The 22,657-nt window shown below is 36.0% G+C and overlaps 1 protein-coding gene across 1 annotated transcript; it reads left to right on the top strand.

Annotated features, from left to right (window-relative positions):
* Positions 1 to 20,551: 20,551 nt before the first annotated feature.
* On the top strand, positions 20,552 to 22,549 carry LOC120003819 (transcription factor TCP4-like). The gene is made up of 2 exons (XM_038852926.1): positions 20,552 to 22,252; positions 22,323 to 22,549. The coding sequence occupies exon 1, from the start codon at positions 21,189 to 21,191 to the stop codon at positions 22,248 to 22,250; it is 1,062 nt and encodes a 353-aa protein (XP_038708854.1). The 5' UTR covers positions 20,552 to 21,188; the 3' UTR covers positions 22,251 to 22,252; positions 22,323 to 22,549.
* The last annotated feature ends 108 nt before the right edge of the window (positions 22,550 to 22,657 follow it).

The following is a 22,657-nucleotide window of genomic DNA, read 5'->3' as shown; positions in this document are numbered from 1 at the left end:
ACCAGGCAGATCTCTACTATAATTGTTCAGAGATGAGGCATCACGCAATTCGGCGTAATGGAACCAAATCAATAACCCTAAGAAGGTGGATGCTCCAGAACGAAAACCAGAAATCGCAGAGAATTGCAACCGATTCCTTCCCTTGCCCTCTTCGACAGCTTCGGAGAGAATCCATGCACTGCCTTTCAGCGGCTTCGACGGCAGACCCAAGGTGTGATTTTGTAATAGTAGGGGGTTTTCCGTAGGTGGAGCCAAAGTCATGATTTTTGGAGAATTAGATGTGTGCAAGGTTTGGTCTTGAGGACCTTAATTGGTTTGTCACTTCAAAGTAAGTGATTGAAGAAGGTGTAGTATTGATTTGGGTTTTGTGTAGGTCGGCTTTGGAGGTTAGAAGATTGAGGCAGAGAATCAACATAAGTAGATGAAAGAGAAAGGAAGCCATGGCTGATGTGATCTTCCTCTGCCAAGGGGTGTGGTGCCATTCACATCTTCATCTTCGATCCTCTCGTGTTCTTCGGGAATAGTCTCTACTTTGATTTGTAAGTTTTTTTTTTTTTAAAAAAAATTTAACATGTGGAAAGAAATGAATTACAAAAAATTTATTTTGCCACATCATCGGTCCATGTGTAATGTTCGTCGGAAATTGGATGCCATATCAGTAGTTTTACCTGAGTCAACGCCGGAATATTGACTTGAGACAGAAATGATGTGTAAAACAATAGTTTAAGGATAGAATGAAGAAAAAAAATAGTTTAAAGACATAATCAAGAAAAATGTGATAGTCTAAGGACATATATAATATTTTAGCTAATTAAGTTTCTCGCCACTCGGTAGTACTTTCCTCAGCACTGTCAAACTTGACACTGCAGAAACTTATGACACGCCCACCTGGCCGAACTGGTTATATTACAGAATAACTCTTGAAAATGAAGTGGAACAGATTAACCACTAACATAATAGGAAATACTCCAAAAAAACCACGTTTGAGGAGCATTGATTTGCGCAATTGCACCAAATATGGTCTCATGGCGTTGAATTTCTAGTTGTCGCTTTATCATCCACTATCTTCTAATTTACTAAGCATCCCCGTGTTGACCATCGTTTTCTTCCAAGAACAGTTCAAATCCATTTCAACTGAATAATCCAACACCGTAAAGTGAGACCAACAAATCAAACTGATGAATTCTTAGCAGGTTAATCCTACAAAGTAGCTGTGAAAAAACGAACCTTTTGGTTAATCGATTGAATAGTCAATTTTTGACTAAACAAATTTACATATTTCTTTAAAGAACTGATCAAAAAATGAAAAACAAATCGACAATAACCAATCAGTCGGTTAAATTTATGCCAACAAATTAGAAAGGAAAAAACAGATAGTTTTTACCACTACTTCAAAGGGAAATTATAATAAAAATTTTAAATTATATATACACATCGGGTTTGGGTCGGGGTCCGGATTTATGTCTAGGTCAAGTAGCCTACTTCCTTACGGATCTGGGTCTAAAGCAAGTACGAATCGATAGAGCTTCTTTCAGAATTTCGAACATGAATCTTCTCTCATGTTAAAAATTATTAAATTTTTTTATTAAAACAAGAAAGAACCATTGGTAAATTACTAATTCAATGAGGGTTGACAGGGGCTGCTACCCCGCTGTAATTCTAATACAATATTAAATAAAGTTTTTATTTCAAAAATTTGTATTTTTATTTTGAACGTCTTTACAAATCCAATCATATATTTTTATCCAAAATGAAAATCAGATAGAATATGAAAATGTCATGATAATTTTGAGTCGTTGAATATAAACTCAAAACTTTCTATGTCTCTTTCGATATGAATTTAATTTTTATTTGGGGCAAAAAAAATATCGTATATTGTAAACCTAATCAAAACAAATTCATGCTTTCTTAAAAAAGAAAATTGTAAATGGCAATATATATATATATATATATATATACGGTAATGGTAAAAAATCGAAATGTATTCTTATTAGGTCAACTATACCTTCCTATAGAGGAAATGCATCATGGCTCGTAATCTCTTAAAAGGCAAAAAATTTAGCCCTTTCATCTATAAATAAAGGAGATATCAGAGCAAATCTTTGTATCCTACAAGCAAAATAATATACACAAACACACAATACAACAAATATAATTCAATTTCCCATTCTTTAAGAAATGGAGAAGGGTTCTTTCAAGCTTGGTTTCTTCCTCATGGTCCTCCTCATCGCAGGTGGTGATTAATACCCTCCTCCTCCCTTTGCTCCTGATATTACTCAATCATACATGTCTCTCTCTCTCTCTCTATTTATATATATATGATGTAGGAATACTATCATGTACTTGAATATCGTTTAGTAGAATCGAACAAAAGTTGCGAGTTCAAAAATATCGTTTAGTAGAATCGAACAAAAGTTGCGAGTTCAAAATTGTGTGAAATTTGCATGGTAACTCGATTTGGTGTGGTCGTCAAGACTAGTAGCTTTGTCACTAGCTCTACGCTACTTTAGTCAAATTCCACTATTTAGGCTTTCAAATTAACATTTTATTATTTTTAAAGTTTTTTCGCAGTTTCATTTATTTTAGTTTTCTTGCTTATTAAGTATTCAATTTCCTATTTACTTAGGGTTATAATCTCTTAAGAATTCATTCAACGACTTATAAAAATATTTTGAGATTGCTCATCCTCTGGAAGATTCCAATTTCTCATGTTTTAGACTTATTCTTACGTTTTCGACCATGCAGTATATATACGTGTGTGATAGCAGGAATGATGGTGGGATCAGGAGCAAGAAAAGTGCCAGATCACTGCGACAGTGACGACGACTGCCAAATATCGGCGGGAGCTTGTTATCCTGGTTGTCCGAGGTGCATTTGCGCCACAACAACTCACTCATGCACATGCACCAACACCGAGACAACCTTGACTGCAGAAGCTGCCATGGCTGGCTTGCTCCAAGAAAATGCAAGAAACTAGAATGTTATTGCATATATGAATGAATGATATGCAATATTAATTAAACCCATAGATTTGGAGTAATAAATAAAATAATAGTTTGCATTAGGAGACATTTACACATGCTACTCTTGCAACTTAATTTGCCTATTTGCTATTGCATAATGAAAATGATTTCTCATTTCCTTTCTTGAGTTCAATTTTATGCGTTATCCATCTATTTGCTATCCTATGCTTAATTATTCATCTGCCCGTCGTAATGTTATCATAGTATGCCCGCTGTAATAGCGTGCAGTATTTAGTCTAATGAATCCAATGACGTATTTTTTATTCGAAATAAAAATCAAATTCAACATGAAAAGACATAACAATTTTAGACCATCGAATATAAATTAATAACATTTGATGTATCGACTGCAGTGAATTTGATTTGTGTTTCAAACAAAAAATATATCGTTGGATTCGTTAGGTCAAATATATCACACGTTTACGATTTTAAAAAAGAAAAAGAAAAAGAGCGACCTTTTCAAGGCAACCGCAATTCCATTTTTGGTCAATGGGAAAATGTGATTCCATATCATGTATATAAGAAGCAAGAAATTAAATGATTGATTCAGGTACAAATTTATAAGACACAAATATATATATTGTCAATTATGCCCGGTATATATGGTAATTAATATGATTTATCAGATCTTTGTATGGTAACAATATCATTGATCATATCTTTGACCATTTCAAGGCTGATAAGAAGTCAACCTCAAACAATCTATGAAAAAAGAAAAAGAAAATTTCAAGATGTTTATTTTTTATTTTTGGATTTGTTCTTGAAATTTAAATTTTGGGTTTTGTTCATTTTGTGTTAGAAGGAGGGAGTTGAAAGTCTCAAGTTAAATCTTTCATGTTTAATAATTTGTAGATTTCAATAGTCAAAGATGAGATATGAAATTTTGAGATAACACCTGGTTTTTTGGGGCCAAGAGCCCATATACAATGGGCCGACCCAAGTTCCGTCTTTGCAGGTAAAAAAAAATAAATTAAAAACATATAAATTATATTGGAGGATACGGAAGTCAAACCCAAGATTTCATTCACACAGAATTCATTCCTATTAGTTATGATGTATATATCTTTACGCTTAATCAAGGGATAGCCGTTGCTGTCTTTAAGGAGAGAAATATATGTAATTAAGAAGAGATATACTGTCATTCTATACATATATACATGATAGGTCTGTAATACGAAAATAAAAAAAGATACAATACCAATTTGTTTCTCTTCAATCTCTTTTTCCACAAATTAATAAAAGGAAATATAATAAATTTAATCACCATTCCAGGGAAACTATAATTAATTTCCTTTTACTACTTCTATCATTGGAGGTTGTGATTACATACATATATATGTATATTAAGTAGCAAGAAAATTATAAGGAAATGTATATGGGCTCATAATCTCTTAAAATGGAATTTTTTTTAGCCCTTTCACCTATAAATAAAGGAGATATCAAAGCAAATCTGTGTATACAAGAACCAAAAACACACACAAAACAACTAATTTCATTCAATTTCCCCTTCTTTAAGAAATGGAGAAGGGTTCTATCAAGCTTGGTTTCTTCCTCATATTGGTCCTCCTCGTCGCAGGTGGTGATTAATAATACCCTCTTCCCTTTGCTCCTAGTATTACTCAATCATACATATCTATCTATGATATTTATTCTCTCTCTGTTTATATATATAAATAGGGTATGTCTGGGATCCAAAGCAATAGGTTTCACCGTTTATTTGGAACATGTATTTTAAGTTCTTACTTTTAAATCCGCACAAGAGAATCCTTGTATATATTTGTATGTGTGATTAACATAATATTACGGTGATAGCAGGAAGTATGGTGGGAGCAGGAGCAAGAAGAACGCCAGATGACTGCAAGAATGACAATGACTGCAAAATATCGGCGGGAGCTTGTTCTCCTAGTTGTCCGGCGTGCATTTGCGAGAAAAAGACTCACTCATGCCAGTGCACCAACATGGAGATAACCTTAACTGCAGAAGCTGCCATGGCTGGGTTGCTCCAAGAAGATCCAAGAAACTAGAATATTATTAATTGCATATATGAATGAATATGCAATATTATTGGAATCCATAAATTTTGAGTACTGAATAAAATAATAGACGTATAGTCTTGCAACTTAGCTTATTGCGTAATGAAATTAATTATTTCCTTTCTGGAGTTCAATTGTATGCTGTTATCCGTCTCTATCCTATGCTTACTTATCTGTCGATTTATACACCATTATGTCAAGGCTATAGTCTCACGTCGTTTCGGAACTTCAAATGATGTGATTTATAAATAAAGACCTATACTCTCTCACACTTTCAAGGCCTTTTCCTTGATTATAAGTATCATTAAATATGATGGCTCGGGAAGAACAAGGCCGTGCAGGCTCAATATATACACGAATATCGGATAACTCGAAGTGAAAAAATATTAGTTTTGAGATACCATAATATGTTTTTTGGAAAAAAAATACAATAAGGGAAAATGTGATTCCGTATCATTTTGCCGCTAGGCCAAGCCAAGCCTATGGGCCTTCATGGGACGTTGAGTTGAATTAGCCGATTAGGTCTTGGGCCCGTGGTTGCTTGCTGATGGGACCATGGGTCTGTTTGCCTAGGCCATATGCTCTTTGGGCTTTAGGACGTGGGCCTGTTTCCAAGGCATTGCCATCTTTGATTATCGTAAAGAAATGCCGAACCGCTAAGTGGCTAAGTCTAACTAATGAATGAATATCGTGAACTATTCTGCGAGTCTTCGGAGCCCATGGGCTTCTATACCTTTTGTCAGAGTCGGGCAGACTATGATGAGATTCACTGATGGGCATTGCCCCACGTATTTAGCTTGGGCCTGTTAACAATGCCCTTTCAGATGAAGCCCATGGACTCCCTTGAAGGTTATCAGACTTCTAAGACATGATTCTGAGGCCCACTAACTGCCCCTGCATTGCATGGTCAACACGGAAGGCCCATGATGGTATCCTCTTTTATAGCCCATGACGATATTTTTATAACGTATACTGATGCGATGCCCGTTATTCGCACCGTAATATATATTTAATGGAAAATTGTGAAAGTGGCTGACAGAGAAACAAAAAGGTAACAATGACTTGGTAGCTGAGATTGTGAACTTGATCATGGTAATTTTTAGAGTAAGCGGGAGTCGTGAGTTCAAATCGTATGAGTGTTTCTATTATCGTAATTTGAGAGATGAGCTATTGCTCAGCCCAGCATGTGCGAATACCACTCTGCATTATCTCCTGAACTGGGCCTCGATCTAGATCTCAACTGTTCTATTAGCAGGGATGGTAAGATCTTCCGCGTGACTCGAGATTTATTGGGTATCACGTTACCAAAAAAAAAAACAAAAAAGATATCTTTTCTAAAAAATATTGGATATCAAGTGGGGCAACTTGTACACACAATGAGTACAGACTACAGATGATCATATATATGTATGTGTGTGTATGTGTATATATACAGCTCAAGAGGGAAAGAGACAGAAAGAGAATAGCACGTAAAGAAAGGAATACGACTTTCCATGGATTTCCTTCATTGCTTTATCACTCTTTGCTTGGAATATCATGCACAAAAAAGTTTGGGTGGCTGCATTACAAAGATTGGCTAAGCAATGACCTCACTTCTTTTTTTTTCTTCTTATTGGGAGATCATAATCACATTTGGGTGTTAATTCTCTCACTAAATTGTGATTGCATAGAATCTCTTTTCCAGGAAAATTGGGAGATCCAAATGTTTCATGACACATAATAACTATAGAAAAATTATATATATATATATATGAGTATATAATCACAATTTGCTTTTCTAAGTGTTGAGGTATGATTACTCTTGTTCTATAATAGGAACTAATACTGTGTGAGAAGGGGAGAAATTGCTTTTAGGGGAGGAACATAAGAATGTTGGAAAGTTGTGTAAATTTAAAGAACATATAGAGAGTAAGGACTAAGGAGAATCAATTGATTCATAGTGTAGTGGTGAATTTTTTTGAATCTAAATTGTATGACTTGGAAGATTCTGAGTTTGATATATAACCATTAAAAATAATACCAATGTGGTGATGTGATGAGTTTTTGTTTAACTTTTTTTATAAATATTTTTGTCCAATTTATCATATCGTCAAATGAAAACTTCAGTACGCGCATACCTGATAGCCCGAATTTAAACACATATCAGATGTCTTAATAATATATTTATATAGTGTCATTCTCCGTTACTAATATATATATGGCTGGAAACTATTGACATTGACACACTTTTTGCTCCACTGGTTAAGTCTTGGTCACTAGTAGAAGTCTAGAAGAGTAAGGAAGTACTGGCCTGGGACCCACTTTGCAGCACATACTTGCATAGAAAAAAGAAAAGAAAGGAAAGCAGTGGACATACACTTTTCTCTCATACACATTTTTCTTTGATAATTGGACTGCTTTTCAATATCAATCCACAAAGTTGACATACACCCACCAAATTAACACATATATGGCATCTATCTCAACATCTTTTCATAAATATTGAAATATTTATGGAATTAATCTTATAGATGACTTATTAACCCTAGTTATATATCATAATTCCACACTCCTATCCCTGTCAATAATATTATCCGCTTTGATTCGCTTTAAATTATCCGATTCCCATGAATAAATCAAATCTTAGCCCAGTTTCTATGGATTAAAATCCAACTCATTTAGGGTAGAAAAAAGCCTTGTTGGTTTGTAAAGGGGTGGGCTTTTCTTATTAACCACTCGGTTGAAATATTCCCAATTGATGTGGTATTCTATCTAAGTCTTAATATGAGCTAGGGTTGGATTTGGATTGGTATGGAATGAAACAAAACAAGTATCTTTTGATGGGTACATGGGCACATGTTGGACTTAAATGCTATCTTTCCTTTCTTTTCATTTATCTCACTCCCAATGCATGAAAGCAACTAGACATGCATGTGTGTGTTGTAGATGCCTCTTTTTTTTTTTCTTCCTTTTTCAAAAAAAAAATATTTTATCAAATGTTTTTGTCATGCTTTTTTTACTGCTATACTGTTGAGATTTCTTCAGAACATCAAATAATAAAATCTAAAGGTAGTTGTCTTCTTGGTCTCCTCCTCCTTAATATGTTAGATGTTTACACTATTAGGCCTGGAGCTATCACTTTTTAATGGTGGGTCCTGCAACCATGCGCAATCAATTATCAATGAAAAAAGGCTACTATATGTGTGTGTATATATATATATTGATTTGATTTTGGAATTTCTTTCAAGCACTAAGTAGCATCATTCAAATCTCAATAAATATATAAAAGTATCGATTGCCTTTAATTTTGAACCCTATAAATTACGTGAAAGTAGGATACTCGGAATTATTTCCCATCGAATAGATCGTAACCACTACCCACATTCCACGAAATTGTGCACCACAAATAGAGTGTAATTTTCGTTGGGGATTTTCAGGAAAAAAATCGCTGCATCTTCCTCTTATTCTTTATTGAAAGACATTCAATTCTTCAGAATAAAAGTGGAAGAGGGTACAAGTGCAATCCATGGTAGGACAAACAACAACAACAATACATATAGATATACATACATATTATATATATGTGTTTGTGTGTGTGACAACTTAGCACGCAGTTGCTGTAATTGTCATAAATTGCATGCAAACACCAAGAATATATAACATAACCTCTCTGTGTGTGACAGGACAAATTGAATCATCTTCTTGGATCACGAGCCTGATTGGTGGCTTTCATCCTTTCATGCCATTGTCCTTTTCTACGACTGCTTGCACATTAAGTTACACATTAATTGCTCCTCTTCTCGATGGGATTCATAACTCATTATTTGGGCTGCAGCTATGTAGACGATGAAGAAATTCCCATACATTTATGACCACCTCAATCAATCAATCAAAAAGAAAAGAAAAAATACACACACAACCACAAACAACAACTGATGGGAAAGTGTTAAATATATTAAGGCTTAGGGCGTTTGGTAAGGCTTTTTTCAAGTATTTATAGTCTTTATTAGTATAAATGCTATGACTCATCAAAACAATATTTTTCATACACATAATTCGAGAGATTTTGCCTAATATTTTATTGTCTGTTTTAAATGCTACAAATTTCAAGCATTTGCATGATATTTGTCTCTTTTATCCCCATTATTTGTTCTTATTTCTATTATGCCCCGACTATTGTTAACGCAAGAACAACCAAGCTTATTCCTATTATACCCTAACTATTTATTAAATATCGTTATTTTTATAAATTAATTAATTACTTAATTATATGTTAGAACAAAATTAATTAATTATTTTTGTTTTTAATAAGTTAATTATTTTTATTTTATAAATTAAATTTTATTTCTAAATACATTTATATGTCTCTAGTACAACTAAAATGCATAATACCATTGCACATAATTTATCACAATATGCTACACAGTATAATTGTTACTAGCAAAAGTTCAAACCAAACACCACCAAACATTCATGCAGCATATCTGCTACTAAAATTGTCCAGCATTTCTACTATCATCATTTCTACTAACATAGTTGCTACTTTACAAATGTCTTGATAGAATGCCCCTCCTACTTCACGACACCATACAAGTTGGTACATTATTGTGGAGATAAGAAATAGAATTTTTTAGGCGATTTACAATAACACAACTAAGTGAAATGATTTTATCGATGAAAATACATATATGTCCGTTATATATATTAAAGTGGAAAATTGTTTCAAAAAATTTATAACCTGGTGAATTCATTAATGTGAGTCACATGAAAATGCTTTTAAAGTTGCGGATTTGTGCTGTTTTATTTGTCAGTCTCATCTATAATTCACAAAATCCATTGGTCAGACCCTATTTTAATTAGCAACCGCCGCACTATATATCAATAAAAACTTGGCATGGCCACTTAATTGAATTGATCCATCTATTAATTAAAATATATGGATCAGAAAAATCTTCTGGTCCATCTCACTGGATCAAGAGTTACTGTTTATTATATAAGATTTGAAGGTTAGTTCAGGAACAAAAACCCAGACGAACCCGTGATGCGCATTAAGGGCTTAATGAGTAGAAACATATCATAGGTTATATTTAAGCACTTAGATGTGCCATCAAAAGAGGCAGACTTTAGCTCAAATTTCAATATGTACCCAAAGTATTGGGCCTTATATGAATCGAGTAAGATAAACTTATAGCATAAATAACATTAAGTGTATTTAAAAAATTAGGTTAAGTATATTTAAAAAGAACTGGGCTATGGTCCAGTGTAGTTCCCCTCCCTCCGACCATGTTAGTATGGATTGGAATTCAAACCGTCAGATCCACGCACACAAAAATTTCTCATCCTATTGCTTTGTTACATATATGATGTAACATCAAAGATGTTACCATTACTTTCTGTCTTTTGGAAAGGCAAAGATGCCACTTACATGAACATTCATGACAACCTAATATCGCCTTTGTACTTATCCACAATTGCCAACCAAGTCTAGTACTGTTATTGTATTTGTTGCTGCAACTCTAAAGGAAATTAAAGACAAAAAAACTCTCAGCATACAGCTGTAAAGGATAGAAAACCCTAATTTACCAAGAATTTGTGCATATTTTCATTAATTGTAGACTGATCCACAAATAATTCTTCCTTTCAACTAGAAATTTAAAAAATGAACTAACCCTAATAGTTATAGTAAATGAAATGTTAATAATTAAATACATCTGGGTCTCCCTCTTTTAAGTATGGATTCAGAGGAGGCATGTGAGGAGAACATGATTGCTGTATATGATGAGTCTCAATAAGGTCACTGTATATGAGTAGTACTATATACTAGCATGCAATTGCAAGTGACCCAAAACCCTATTTTTTTTGGGTTCTTTCTCTTCCTTTATCTTATTTATTCACTTTGCTTTCACGATTTCCAATCTCTTTTGAGAGACCTTTTTGTCCCAAATTTATCATGCCTGCCTAACATATGAGGGAGACTCGGGGAGTACACATCACAACACTTTATTTTGGAGGGTATCATCATAATTAACATAACACCCAAACGAAAATGCTAAACATTGATATCCCAGTATCTTTTGTCTCGGCTATATACCCAAAATATGGAAATAGACGTACATGATACATGTGAAATATATGATGAGCGGCACTTGTCTAACATGATTCATATAAATCGTGTGCATCCGTCTCAACATTTGAGATAGTTAGAACAAAAAACGTTGGAATCCATCCATATATAAGTGCATTCTCCTTTGGATTTTAAAGGTAGGCTCTACGTGTCTAAATTGAGTGATATGGGCGGCCAATTATGTATAAATTTGTCCATCATATACAATTGAAAGGAATCTAAGAAGATGACACTAAATATACTTTGTTATGAAATGTGACACTAATTGGTGTATTACTTTTTCTTTTCTAAGTTTGTTTAATTAGGTAATGTAAAGGTAGCTAGGAGAGTGGCGCAGCGCACCTTGCTGCCTCTTTAGAGGCAGATTCAAGTTCAGCCTTTTCTTCCCTTAACAAGATGCCAACCAACTAAAGTGTAAACGCTAATTTATATGGTGCGTTTGGTAAAGCAGTCTATCACAGACATCGATCTATACTAAGTTATAAGCTAGCGTATACGTATTACCAAACAAACCCATATTGTTTGAGCCCTCTACGCTCTCGGTTGTAGTCCATTTTGGATCGCAATATCATATTTATGTTTTGATTAATTTCACAAATCTAACGATATATATTTTTTTATCCGTCTGTATATAATAGCAAGCCCTCCTTCCCTCTAAAAAGCCTTTTAGGGGGAAGACAATGGGGGCCCAAAATTTCTACATGGTATCGGAGCAGGTGTGCACTCGTCCTCGATAAAAAGTCCACTCGTTGGGCCTTGGGCAGAGATACCCAGCCCACGAGTGCGGGGGTGTGTTGGACAAAAGTCCCACATCGGGTAATCAGGTGTGCACTCGTCCTCGATAAAAAGTCCACTCGTTGGGCATTGGGCAGAGATACCCAGCCCACGAGTGCGGGGGTGTGTTGGACAAAAGTCCCACATCGGGTAATAACCCAGCAAAAATCCTGTATATAATAGCAAGCCCTCCTTCCCTCTAATAGGCCTTTTAGGAGGAAGACAATGGGGGCCCAGAATTTCTATAATCCGAAACAAAATCAAATTCACAATGAATAAGACATGACAACTTTGAACCGTTGGGTATAAATTCAAAACATTTTGTGTCTCTCTTGCGATACATTTGATATTTACGACGGTTGGATTAGTTGTAAACAAGACTGCAAATTACTTCAACTAATTTCTATGGTAATCTAAGCATTTAATTCATAGGTGATAGATATTAATGGTGGTTTAGGTATGCACATTAACTAGGCTGGTACCTGATTGGACCTCTATTTTGAGGTTCTAATGTCCTTTAATTAGGATGTTCTAGCACTTAGTTAATGTATTTGATTGCATTTTAGCTTAATTTTACACTTACAAATGTTTCCCCTTGGTTTTGTAGGAATCGGACCTTGTTCGGGCAAGTTGGAGCACTTTTTGGGCACTTTTTGCTGTGAGGTGTCGGGACTTAGATTATGAAGATATTCTTGAAGACTACAAGCTCCAACGGTACACTAATCTATGGCCGAGATTGAATTGTTTTGAATTATGAATGGATTAGATTACAACAAGACTTGAAGGGTTAAGATGATCATTTAAAGGTGAATCCAATGGTTGTGCATAAGACAACATTCTTGCTTGCAATTTTTGACTTAAAAGAAGATCTTACTTGATTTTTGGAGTCAAAGATGGCTGCAAGTTGCTACACATTTAAAAGGAAATTGTTGGAGATACCAATGCCAAGATTTGGTGCAAGTTTGATCAAATGGTCAAAGATGACAAAATTGTTGGAGATACCAAGGTCAAGATTTGGTGCAAGTTTAATCAAATGGTCAAAGATGGCTGCAAGTGCACATGACAACTCAAATCTTGCAAAGCTAGACTTGGAAAATAATGCAAGTGCAACGGCTACATATTGCAAGGTTGAGATTTAATGATTATTCATTCACTTCTCCAACATGAAGCCATCATAGGAGTAGTGTAGATCTAGTTTCTCTCTCTAAGTTTTCTTTGTTGTTTTTTGGTGCTTTCTCTTGATTTTGTATAAACTCTGATTTAGATGACAATAGATTGGATGTTTATTGCAATAATCATGAGTGGGTAGTTCTCTTCTCTAGTTTCTAATCCCGAAAGGTGGATGCAAGGTTTCGATTACTCAAGGTATGCTCAAAGGGTCGTAGTTTCGATCCTTCTCTTTTAATTTCGTGATAGTTGTGTGATTGGATATATGAGAATGACATATTTGATTGTATTCTTAGATTGTCTAGTCTAGGGATTGCATCTAATGTGTTAGATTGAGAATTGTTAAATCCATTGCATGATTTCCTTAATTAATTGAGTTTTCCATTGCATAGCTATTAATTATGTGTATTGATGATGGGGTTTTGGGTTAATTTAGGAATGTGCATGGGAGAGTTATGGTTAATTGATCTTTGAGTGTGAAACTAGGGTGTTAGCCAAGCCGAGCCCCAAGGGGGAACATTAATCCATAATATTAGGTGCTTATCCCTTTGCGTTCATCGTAGATTAAGAGACCCGATGGCCTACATGTATGAATTGAAGTCTTATATCCCAATTCTCTTTGCATATGCATGATTGATAGTATCACACAATGCATTGTGTATGGTTGTGTGTGTTTGCAATGATACCTTGAGTATGAGAACCGAGTAACCACCGGGACGGATTAGAGACTAGGTTTTTAATTAATTGTTTTAAATCCAATTTGTGCTTACTTTGATTACAAAATCGCTCATGCTACCGAGTCATTCGGCCCATTTCTTTTACTTGCTTTTATTTGATATTCATTGTGTTTATTAGTGTTAGCTAGTCATTTGCATATCATTCACTTCAAATTTGCATTGCTTCCTCGTGGATCGATACCGGACTCACCGGTTTATTACTTGACGATACCCTACACTTGGGGTAAGTACACACACACACTTTGGTGTCGGTCAAGTTTTTGGCGCCGTTGCCGGGGAAGTGAGTGTCAAAGACGGAGCTGGGTGGCTTGTAGATGCTAGCTTTATGCTATTAAACGTCATCAAATAAGGAAGGAGCACGGTCACGCTTCAAGGGTAACTTCGTTCCTCCCTTTTACTTGCTTTCTTGTGTAGTTGCTGAAAAAAAAAAAACAAACAAAAAAAAAACAAACAAAAAAAAAAAAAACAAAAAAAAAAAAAAGTTGTGAGAAGAACTTGGCGGATGGGGCTAACTTAGATTCCTGTGGGCGATGGATGCCACCTTGTTTGCTGCTTGGTAGTGATACGTTGTTTGAGAGAGCTTTGCGCATTTTTCTTTCTATCACTACTTGCTACTTCTTGGTGTGTAATTGTTCCTGAGGTTGATTGTCATTCTATTCCTATCTTTGCTCTTGTTCTTGCTTGACATTGTTCTTGGTTGTTTGTTGATTGAAAAATCTGGTGTTACTTGACTTGGTTGGTTGCCATCTTTCGTGTTATTTGATAGCTTTGTTTGCCATCATGTCTCATCTTAGAGATAGTGTTAGTGGGCATGGGTCTAATAGAGATGGGATAGGTGGTGATATAAATGTGAGTGATGCGGGGAGTGTACATGGGGGTGATATGAATCTTGATGCATTGCGTCGTCTTTTGCAACATGTGAATATTGATGAGTTGATGAATCCGGTGCAAGGGCAAGATGTCCAAATTGACAATGCCCAAAATTTGCAAAATGTTCAAGTTGAGCATGCTTTGCAAAATGCACATCAACCACTTCAACAAGACAATGCGGCGCAATTTGCCCCACAAAATGTCTACCCACCTATGTATTATCAAATGCCACAAGTGCCACAATATGCTCCCTTCGGACAAAATTTACATGCACCTCCTCCTTTTGACTACATTCATGCACATGAGTACCAACCCTTTAGGCAAGCACAATCTTCACACCAATGTATAGCTCCACCATCTTACCAACCATGCACCCCACCCCAAGAGAGATCACTTGAGGATACGCTTCAAATATTCATGGAAGCTCAATTGGAGGTTAATCAAAGGAGATTTGAATTTCGTGAGCAAACCAATAGAGCCTTGGAAGATTTAAGAAGCCAATTGACAAAGATCACTCAAACATTAGAATTTCAATTCGAAACTTCAAGTGAGGGGTTGAATGTGCAAGAACAAGAACAACCCATCATTACCTCAAGGAGTGGGATAGTAATTGACAATACCATGACTCCTAAGGTAAGTGAGGATGAGAAATTAGTGGAAGAAGTGGGTGGTGAGGTGAAAAATGTTATAGTTGGAGATAGATCATGTCGAGACAAGGACAATGCTCAAGTTGAAAAGGTTGAGGAAAAGAGCGAAGATAAGAGAAATGAAGAGAAAGAGGAAAATAAAGTGAGAAAAAAGGGGAACAATTTAGACCTTGGGAGGGAAATTGAGTACGTCCCTAAGCTTTATATTCACTCTCATGTTGAGGACAAATTAAAGTTGACACTTGCACATGATTCAATTGAGGTTGTACTAGCATTGGTTGAGAAAGGTAGTAAACTTTTGATTGAGGGAGATGCTATGAAAGGAGTTTTGAAATCCTTAACTATTTACGGTGTGGGATTTTTGTCCTCTCTTTTAGGAGCTTTAGAGCCTTCCCCACTCAAAGTTGAATCATACCAAGTGCATCCTCAAAAACCAAAAAAAATACCTTTACCAAGTGGATTTAAAAAGTCCTCTAAATGCTACTTTGCACAGAAATTTTTTACAGAAATTAAAAAAGTATGGCGTCCCAAATCCCAATTACAATTTTTTCCATGTGAGTTTCGGGAAAAAGGGACCGAATCATGCGTGGTCCGTCATGTTCCTCAACATGGGAGTAGTGATTATGAGGATGTTCTTGGGATCTCAAGGATCCCAATTCTCCCATGTGTCATGGTTAGACTCCACCCTTGTACCATAGTATGGTTGTGATTAGTTTTGATTTGATTTCAATTTTGGTGTGTTTTTGTATGTTCACAATGCATTTCACAATTTGTTCTTGCCTTGTTTTCCATTCTTGACATTGGGGACAATATCTCATTTAAGTTGGGGGGTGAGGGAATTGTGAATTCATTGTGAAACTTGCTTTATTTTGGTGTGCTTTTGTGAATATCAAAAATTTGAAAATTTTGAAAAAAAAGAAAAGAAAAGAAAAGAAAAAGTCTTGTTGTGTCATGCTTGGATAGTGTGGTTGGTATTAACTTTTTCAGGATACGCTTCGTTTCTCATGATTCCGATCACTTTTGAAGAGTATGGTATGATTTCCTACCCTCTATCCTATTGTGTTATGCTTTGTTGTTCATACATGCTAGATGGACTTTAGGAAGGGAAGGGTAGATGCTTTTGGGATTCACCACCAATTTGACTGTTAATTTCTTATTCTTGTTCACACGTGCAAGTGTAGAGTAGGTTCCTTGGTTTCTTTTGCTAAATCGATGCATGTGATTGAGTGAGATAATTATAATCAATCTTTCTTGGGATGATTGAGACCTAGTTTGATATAAAATTGTGTAGTTAAGCAAACATCTTGGCATTGAAGCATTTGTATGACTGCGTTTTTGGATTCTTTTGCCTGAAAAATTACCTTTTTACCCTTCTCATTCCTTTGAGCCATTCTTCATTGATATACATTGGGTTTTGGGTGATTCTTTTCATTGATATTCATTTGACATCTTAGCGCGTGTTCTTCAATAGCTTTGTAAACATTACATTTGATTACTGAGAAGTGTGATTTTTGTATTTTGCCACTTGCTTGTGAACTTAGGATTGAAAGATTCACTAGGTTGAGAGATTTGAGCTTAGCCTATCCATTTGTGAGTGATTATAAGCCCTAAATTTCTTTAAGCCTTTTTAGTTCACTTACAAGCCTTGTGTGAACCACTTCCTTAAATACTTCCCACCTTTGGTTGCAAGGTTGAGTATGAGCTTGAAAAAGATAAGTCGGTAGTGATATTACCCTTTCTTATGTTGAAAAAAAATTGAGGGTTGTTGTATAAATGTTGTTTATTCTAAAAAAAAAAAAGAAAAAAAAAGAAAGAAAAAAAAAGGAAAAAGAAAAAAAAATGTATGCAATAAAGAATCTTTTGTGTGTAAAGAAGGAGAAGTCTTTGAAATTGTGGTACAATGGAAGGGGTGACAAAATGAGAATTTAGCTCACATGTTTGAACTTAACCTTGCAACTTGTCACCTAGTTCCAAATTCTTTCTACCTTGTCCCTTAGCCACATTGCAAACCATTTAACCTTTTGATGAATTTGATTCAAGGTAAGCAAGCGAGTTGGCGGATGCATTAATTGCTCTTGTAGGTGATTTCTTTCTCAAAGCTATGCCCATCCAAAATTATCTTTCATAAACACATACATTTAATCCAATTGTGTAAGTCATTCACTTAGCACAATGCTTTTATGTTTTTGTGTACATTTGGGATTGGGGATTTATGAACACCAAAAGGTTCCATAACAAGGTTTTACTTGTGTGAATGTGTTGAGTTGCCTTGCGTGATTGCACATATATTTTACATAGTATAAAATGTTCTTAGCCATCTTTGAGGAGATTAAGATTGGTTGTCCAAAGATTTTGCATGTTTTCGACTAGCGGGGGAATTAGAAGATTAGCTCTATTTCTTGCATGTGAGAATTTAAGAATCATTTATGGTGCTTTCAAAGTAATAGTGGTCCCTTGGCAAGTGTTTGTGGGTATCGCTCTGATAAGCCCTCACGAGACTACAACTCGTCCACTAGGGTGACCTAGGGGTTTAAAGGCTTGTTGCATGCGCTAAATGCAACCGTGATGCCTACGTCAGTGAGTTAGGATTTTATTTAGCAAATTTTAGTTTTAGGTAGTGGTTGCATTGCTAGGGACTAGCAACGTCTAAGTTGGGGGGTGTGATTGGACCTCTATTTTGAGGTTCTAATGTCCTTTAATTAGGATGTTCTAGCACTTAGTTAATGTATTTGATTGCATTTTAGCTTAATTTTACACTTACAAATGTTTCCCCTTGGTTTTGTAGGAATCGGACCTTGTTCGGGCAAGTTGGAGCACTTTTTGGGCACTTTTTGCTGTGAGGTGTCGGGACTTAGATTATGAAGATATTCTTGAAGACTACAAGCTCCAACGGTACACTAATCTATGGCCGAGATTGAATTGTTTTGAATTATGAATGGATTAGATTACAACAAGACTTGAAGGGTTAAGATGATCATTTAAAGGTGAATCCAATGGTTGTGCATAAGACAACATTCTTGCTTGCAATTTTTGACTTAAAAGAAGATCTTACTTGATTTTTGGAGTCAAAGATGGCTGCAAGTTGCTACACATTTAAAAGGAAATTGTTGGAGATACCAATGCCAAGATTTGGTGCAAGTTTGATCAAATGGTCAAAGATGACAAAATTGTTGGAGATACCAAGGTCAAGATTTGGTGCAAGTTTAATCAAATGGTCAAAGATGGCTGCAAGTGCACATGACAACTCAAATCTTGCAAAGCTAGACTTGGAAAATAATGCAAGTGCAACGGCTACATATTGCAAGGTTGAGATTTAATGATTATTCATTCACTTCTCCAACATGAAGCCATCATAGGAGTAGTGTAGATCTAGTTTCTCTCTCTAAGTTTTCTTTGTTGTTTTTTGGTGCTTTCTCTTGATTTTGTATAAACTCTGATTTAGATGACAATAGATTGGATGTTTATTGCAATAATCATGAGTGGGTAGTTCTCTTCTCTAGTTTCTAATCCCGAAAGGTGGATGCAAGGTTTCGATTACTCAAGGTATGCTCAAAGGGTCGTAGTTTCGATCCTTCTCTTTTAATTTCGTGATAGTTGTGTGATTGGATATATGAGAATGACATATTTGATTGTATTCTTAGATTGTCTAGTCTAGGGATTGCATCTAATGTGTTAGATTGAGAATTGTTAAATCCATTGCATGATTTCCTTAATTAATTGAGTTTTCCATTGCATAGCTATTAATTATGTGTATTGATGATGGGGTTTTGGGTTAATTTAGGAATGTGCATGGGAGAGTTATGGTTAATTGATCTTTGAGTGTGAAACTAGGGTGTTAGCCAAGCCGAGCCCCAAGGGGGAACATTAATCCATAATATTAGGTGCTTATCCCTTTGCGTTCATCGTAGATTAAGAGACCCGATGGCCTACATGTATGAATTGAAGTCTTATATCCCAATTCTCTTTGCATATGCATGATTGATAGTATCACACAATGCATTGTGTATGGTTGTGTGTGTTTGCAATGATACCTTGAGTATGAGAACCGAGTAACCACCGGGACGGATTAGAGACTAGGTTTTTAATTAATTGTTTTAAATCCAATTTGTGCTTACTTTGATTACAAAATCGCTCATGCTACCGAGTCATTCGGCCCATTTCTTTTACTTGCTTTTATTTGATATTCATTGTGTTTATTAGTGTTAGCTAGTCATTTGCATATCATTCACTTCAAATTTGCATTGCTTCCTCGTGGATCGATACCGGACTCACCGGTTTATTACTTGACGATACCCTACACTTGGGGTAAGTACACACACACACTTTGGTGTCGGTCAGTACCTACCATCCTTTTTATCATCAAAGCTTAGTAGACTAATTCAGTAAATTCTTGATATACTCTAAAGTAGCTAACTAGGAGGACGGTGGATGCAACTGGTCTACAAACCATATATGCTTGCTAAAAAGAGACCAGATTGGAAAACAACAAGCCAAACTATATTCTCTCTTCTTTATTAAACAAAGTTAAGCAGGACTAGTTATGGTTGCAGATCTTGGTTTAATCAAAACTGGAGTGTTAGTACAAAAAGAGTCCAAAATTATGCTCTGTGCGTTGCAACAAGGGATGTTTGTCGTTTCTTTTTACTGAAAAAAACTTAAATTTGTTGGCTGATATATATATATATATATATATATGTATGTGTGTGTGTATGTATGTATGTGTACAAAGAGTACAGATAGATAGGAAAGTAACCAGAAAAAAGCTGTTAGATATCATTGTCAAGGGCCTTCAAAGAAGTAATGGCCATTTCGACATTAATCATAACTTTACCACCACCAATTATGATTAACATGTTATTTAATTAAACGTTTTAAATATGAGAGAGAGTGTGTTAGCGATGGCGGATGTGTGGAGCTGTATCAATTAACTCGGAAAGTCCTAAGTTTGATTTCCACTTTCAACAATACCTTTATGGTCATGCGATGGGTTTGTACCTAACTTATCTTGTCTCAAGTAGGAAACTTCTGTACGCGCGGACTTGATGACCCGACTTTAGACTCATATCGAATGTCCAAAGAGTAAACTTATATAATGTCGTTCTCCCCGTTAACAAAAAAAAAAAAAAAAAAAGGTGGTGTAGAACACTATAACTAGATAGAGTTGTTGGTTGTGTGGAGTTGAGTGTTACTGTTACACAACACTTGAGTTTTTATTGTGGGGCTGGTGATGACCAAAGATCTTTAAATCTCTTCTCTGACCAAACTCTGCCACCCTCTACAGAAGCATCAAAGCAGCCCTAATAGGTCCCAAGTTAGGATTTTTCTCTCATATTCATTCTTCCTACCTTTCTCTTCATCCTTCCCTTACAAATTATCAAAAGAAAGGTAGTTATCGAAGGAATTGCTTTCAAATTGAAAATTTTTAGGGTTTCTTGGATTGGGGATATTGTGGTTCAGGGGTTTTTGGGATCAGCAACAGCAGCAGCAGAAGTGGCAGGAATATCAGATTTCAGGCTGCAGATGAAGAACAACTAGGGACAACAACACCATCACCAAGAGCTTTTGATTATTACAAGGAAACTAGTGCTAAAAATCAAGCAATAACTTTTGGAAGAGCAAACCAAGAAGCAGATTAAGGTGTCGTTTGGTTCACGGATTTCCATATAAATCTGGACAATCCACAGAAGCCCATCCACCAAATTATACAAGAAACACAAGAACAACAACAGTTTCTCCAAAACCAGCAGCATGGCGCGGCCTTAAATTCTTACGGAACAGAACAAAGTCCGGGACACAACATCATAGAGTATGCGAAACACAGAGATAGAAAGGTAATGAGGAGTAGCGCTGGAGGAGAGATTGTGCAAGTCCAAGGAGGCCACATTGTGCGCTCAACGGGGCGTAAAGATCGGCACAGCAAGGTCTATACTGCAAAAGGTCCAAGAGACCGCAGGGTTCGATTATCAGCACACACCGCGATTCAATTCTACGATGTTCAAGATCGGCTAGGCTATGACAGACCGAGTAAAGCTGTAGATTGGCTAATCAAGAAGGCGAAAAACGCCATTGACAAGCTTGCTGAGTTACCTCCATGGCACCCGAATATTGGTACTAATGCAGCAGCAGACCAAGATGGTGGTAATAGTGACATGCCAATGGGAGAGCAATCGGAGTTTTCCGGGTATAGTTTTCAACTTCAAAGGCAATTAAGCGATAACAACAACAACAATAATAATCATCCAGGAAATGATCATGAATCGTTTATCGCGCCTCATTTAGATCCTAATATTGGTATTGATACCATGAAATCTTTCTTCCCAACAAGTTCCACAACCTCATCAATCAATTTCCAGAGCTACCCACCTGATATCATCTCAAGAAATCAAAACCACACTGAAGATCTTGGCTTGTCTCTCCATAGTTTCCAGGACCCCGGTCTAATTCATGGCCATTCACAAGGAGAGACAACCCACACAAACCCAACTGGTCAGACCCTTTTTGCAGGTTCAGCTCCAGTTGGGTTTGAGGCCAATTTTCACAGAATGATGCCCTGGAACACTCACTCTGGAACAGAACACAGAGGCGGCAACGGCGGCGGGTTTTTATTTAATTCGCCAGCATTGCCACCACAAGAACAGCAACATTTGCTGGGCCATAACTCAGCATTTTCACAGAGGGGACCCCTTCAGTCCAGTTTTTTACAATCCATCCGCAGCTTGGATGATCTTGCTAGTGAACATCATAGAAGGCAAGCAATGGAGCAATCTTCAATCTTTGGCACCAGGTTTGCATCGGATGGAATGTCAGGATTCAGTATTCCGGCAAGAATTCACGGCGAAGAGCACAATTTTGTTTCAGATAGACCATCCTCCTCTTCTCCCAATTCTCACCGTTGAGTGTAAGTTTAATTGCCACTCCTCTTATGCTGTCAAATTCTGTGAACTGATACTATGAACAAATTGATGCAGTTTCAAAAGACTGTCAATGATGGTCGAATTGAAGACATTGAAGGAGAAATTCCAGACAAGTTAATGGTTAGTTCCTACATGGTTAAGATGAATCCATGCTTGATTGTTCCTTTATTTACTTGCTATTTTGATTCAACTTTGTTTTGGATTGTTATGATATTGCTGTTAGTTTTTGGATTCTGATGTTATGGTCATTAAGTTTCAATTACATTAGAATGCAAGTTGTATTGATTTGGATTTCATTCCTCTTTTTTATTTTATTGATCATTTGTGTTTTCAACATTCTAATATGTTACACTCGAGCCACTAGTTGGAATGATAAGGATGATGTGTAT

This window comes from Tripterygium wilfordii, chromosome 8 (assembly GCF_013401445.1).
Source record: "Tripterygium wilfordii isolate XIE 37 chromosome 8, ASM1340144v1, whole genome shotgun sequence".
Taxonomy (NCBI): Eukaryota; Viridiplantae; Streptophyta; class Magnoliopsida; order Celastrales; family Celastraceae; genus Tripterygium; species Tripterygium wilfordii.
Note: the sequence above shows the minus strand (reverse complement) of the source record. Positions and strands in the feature narration are given on the sequence as shown.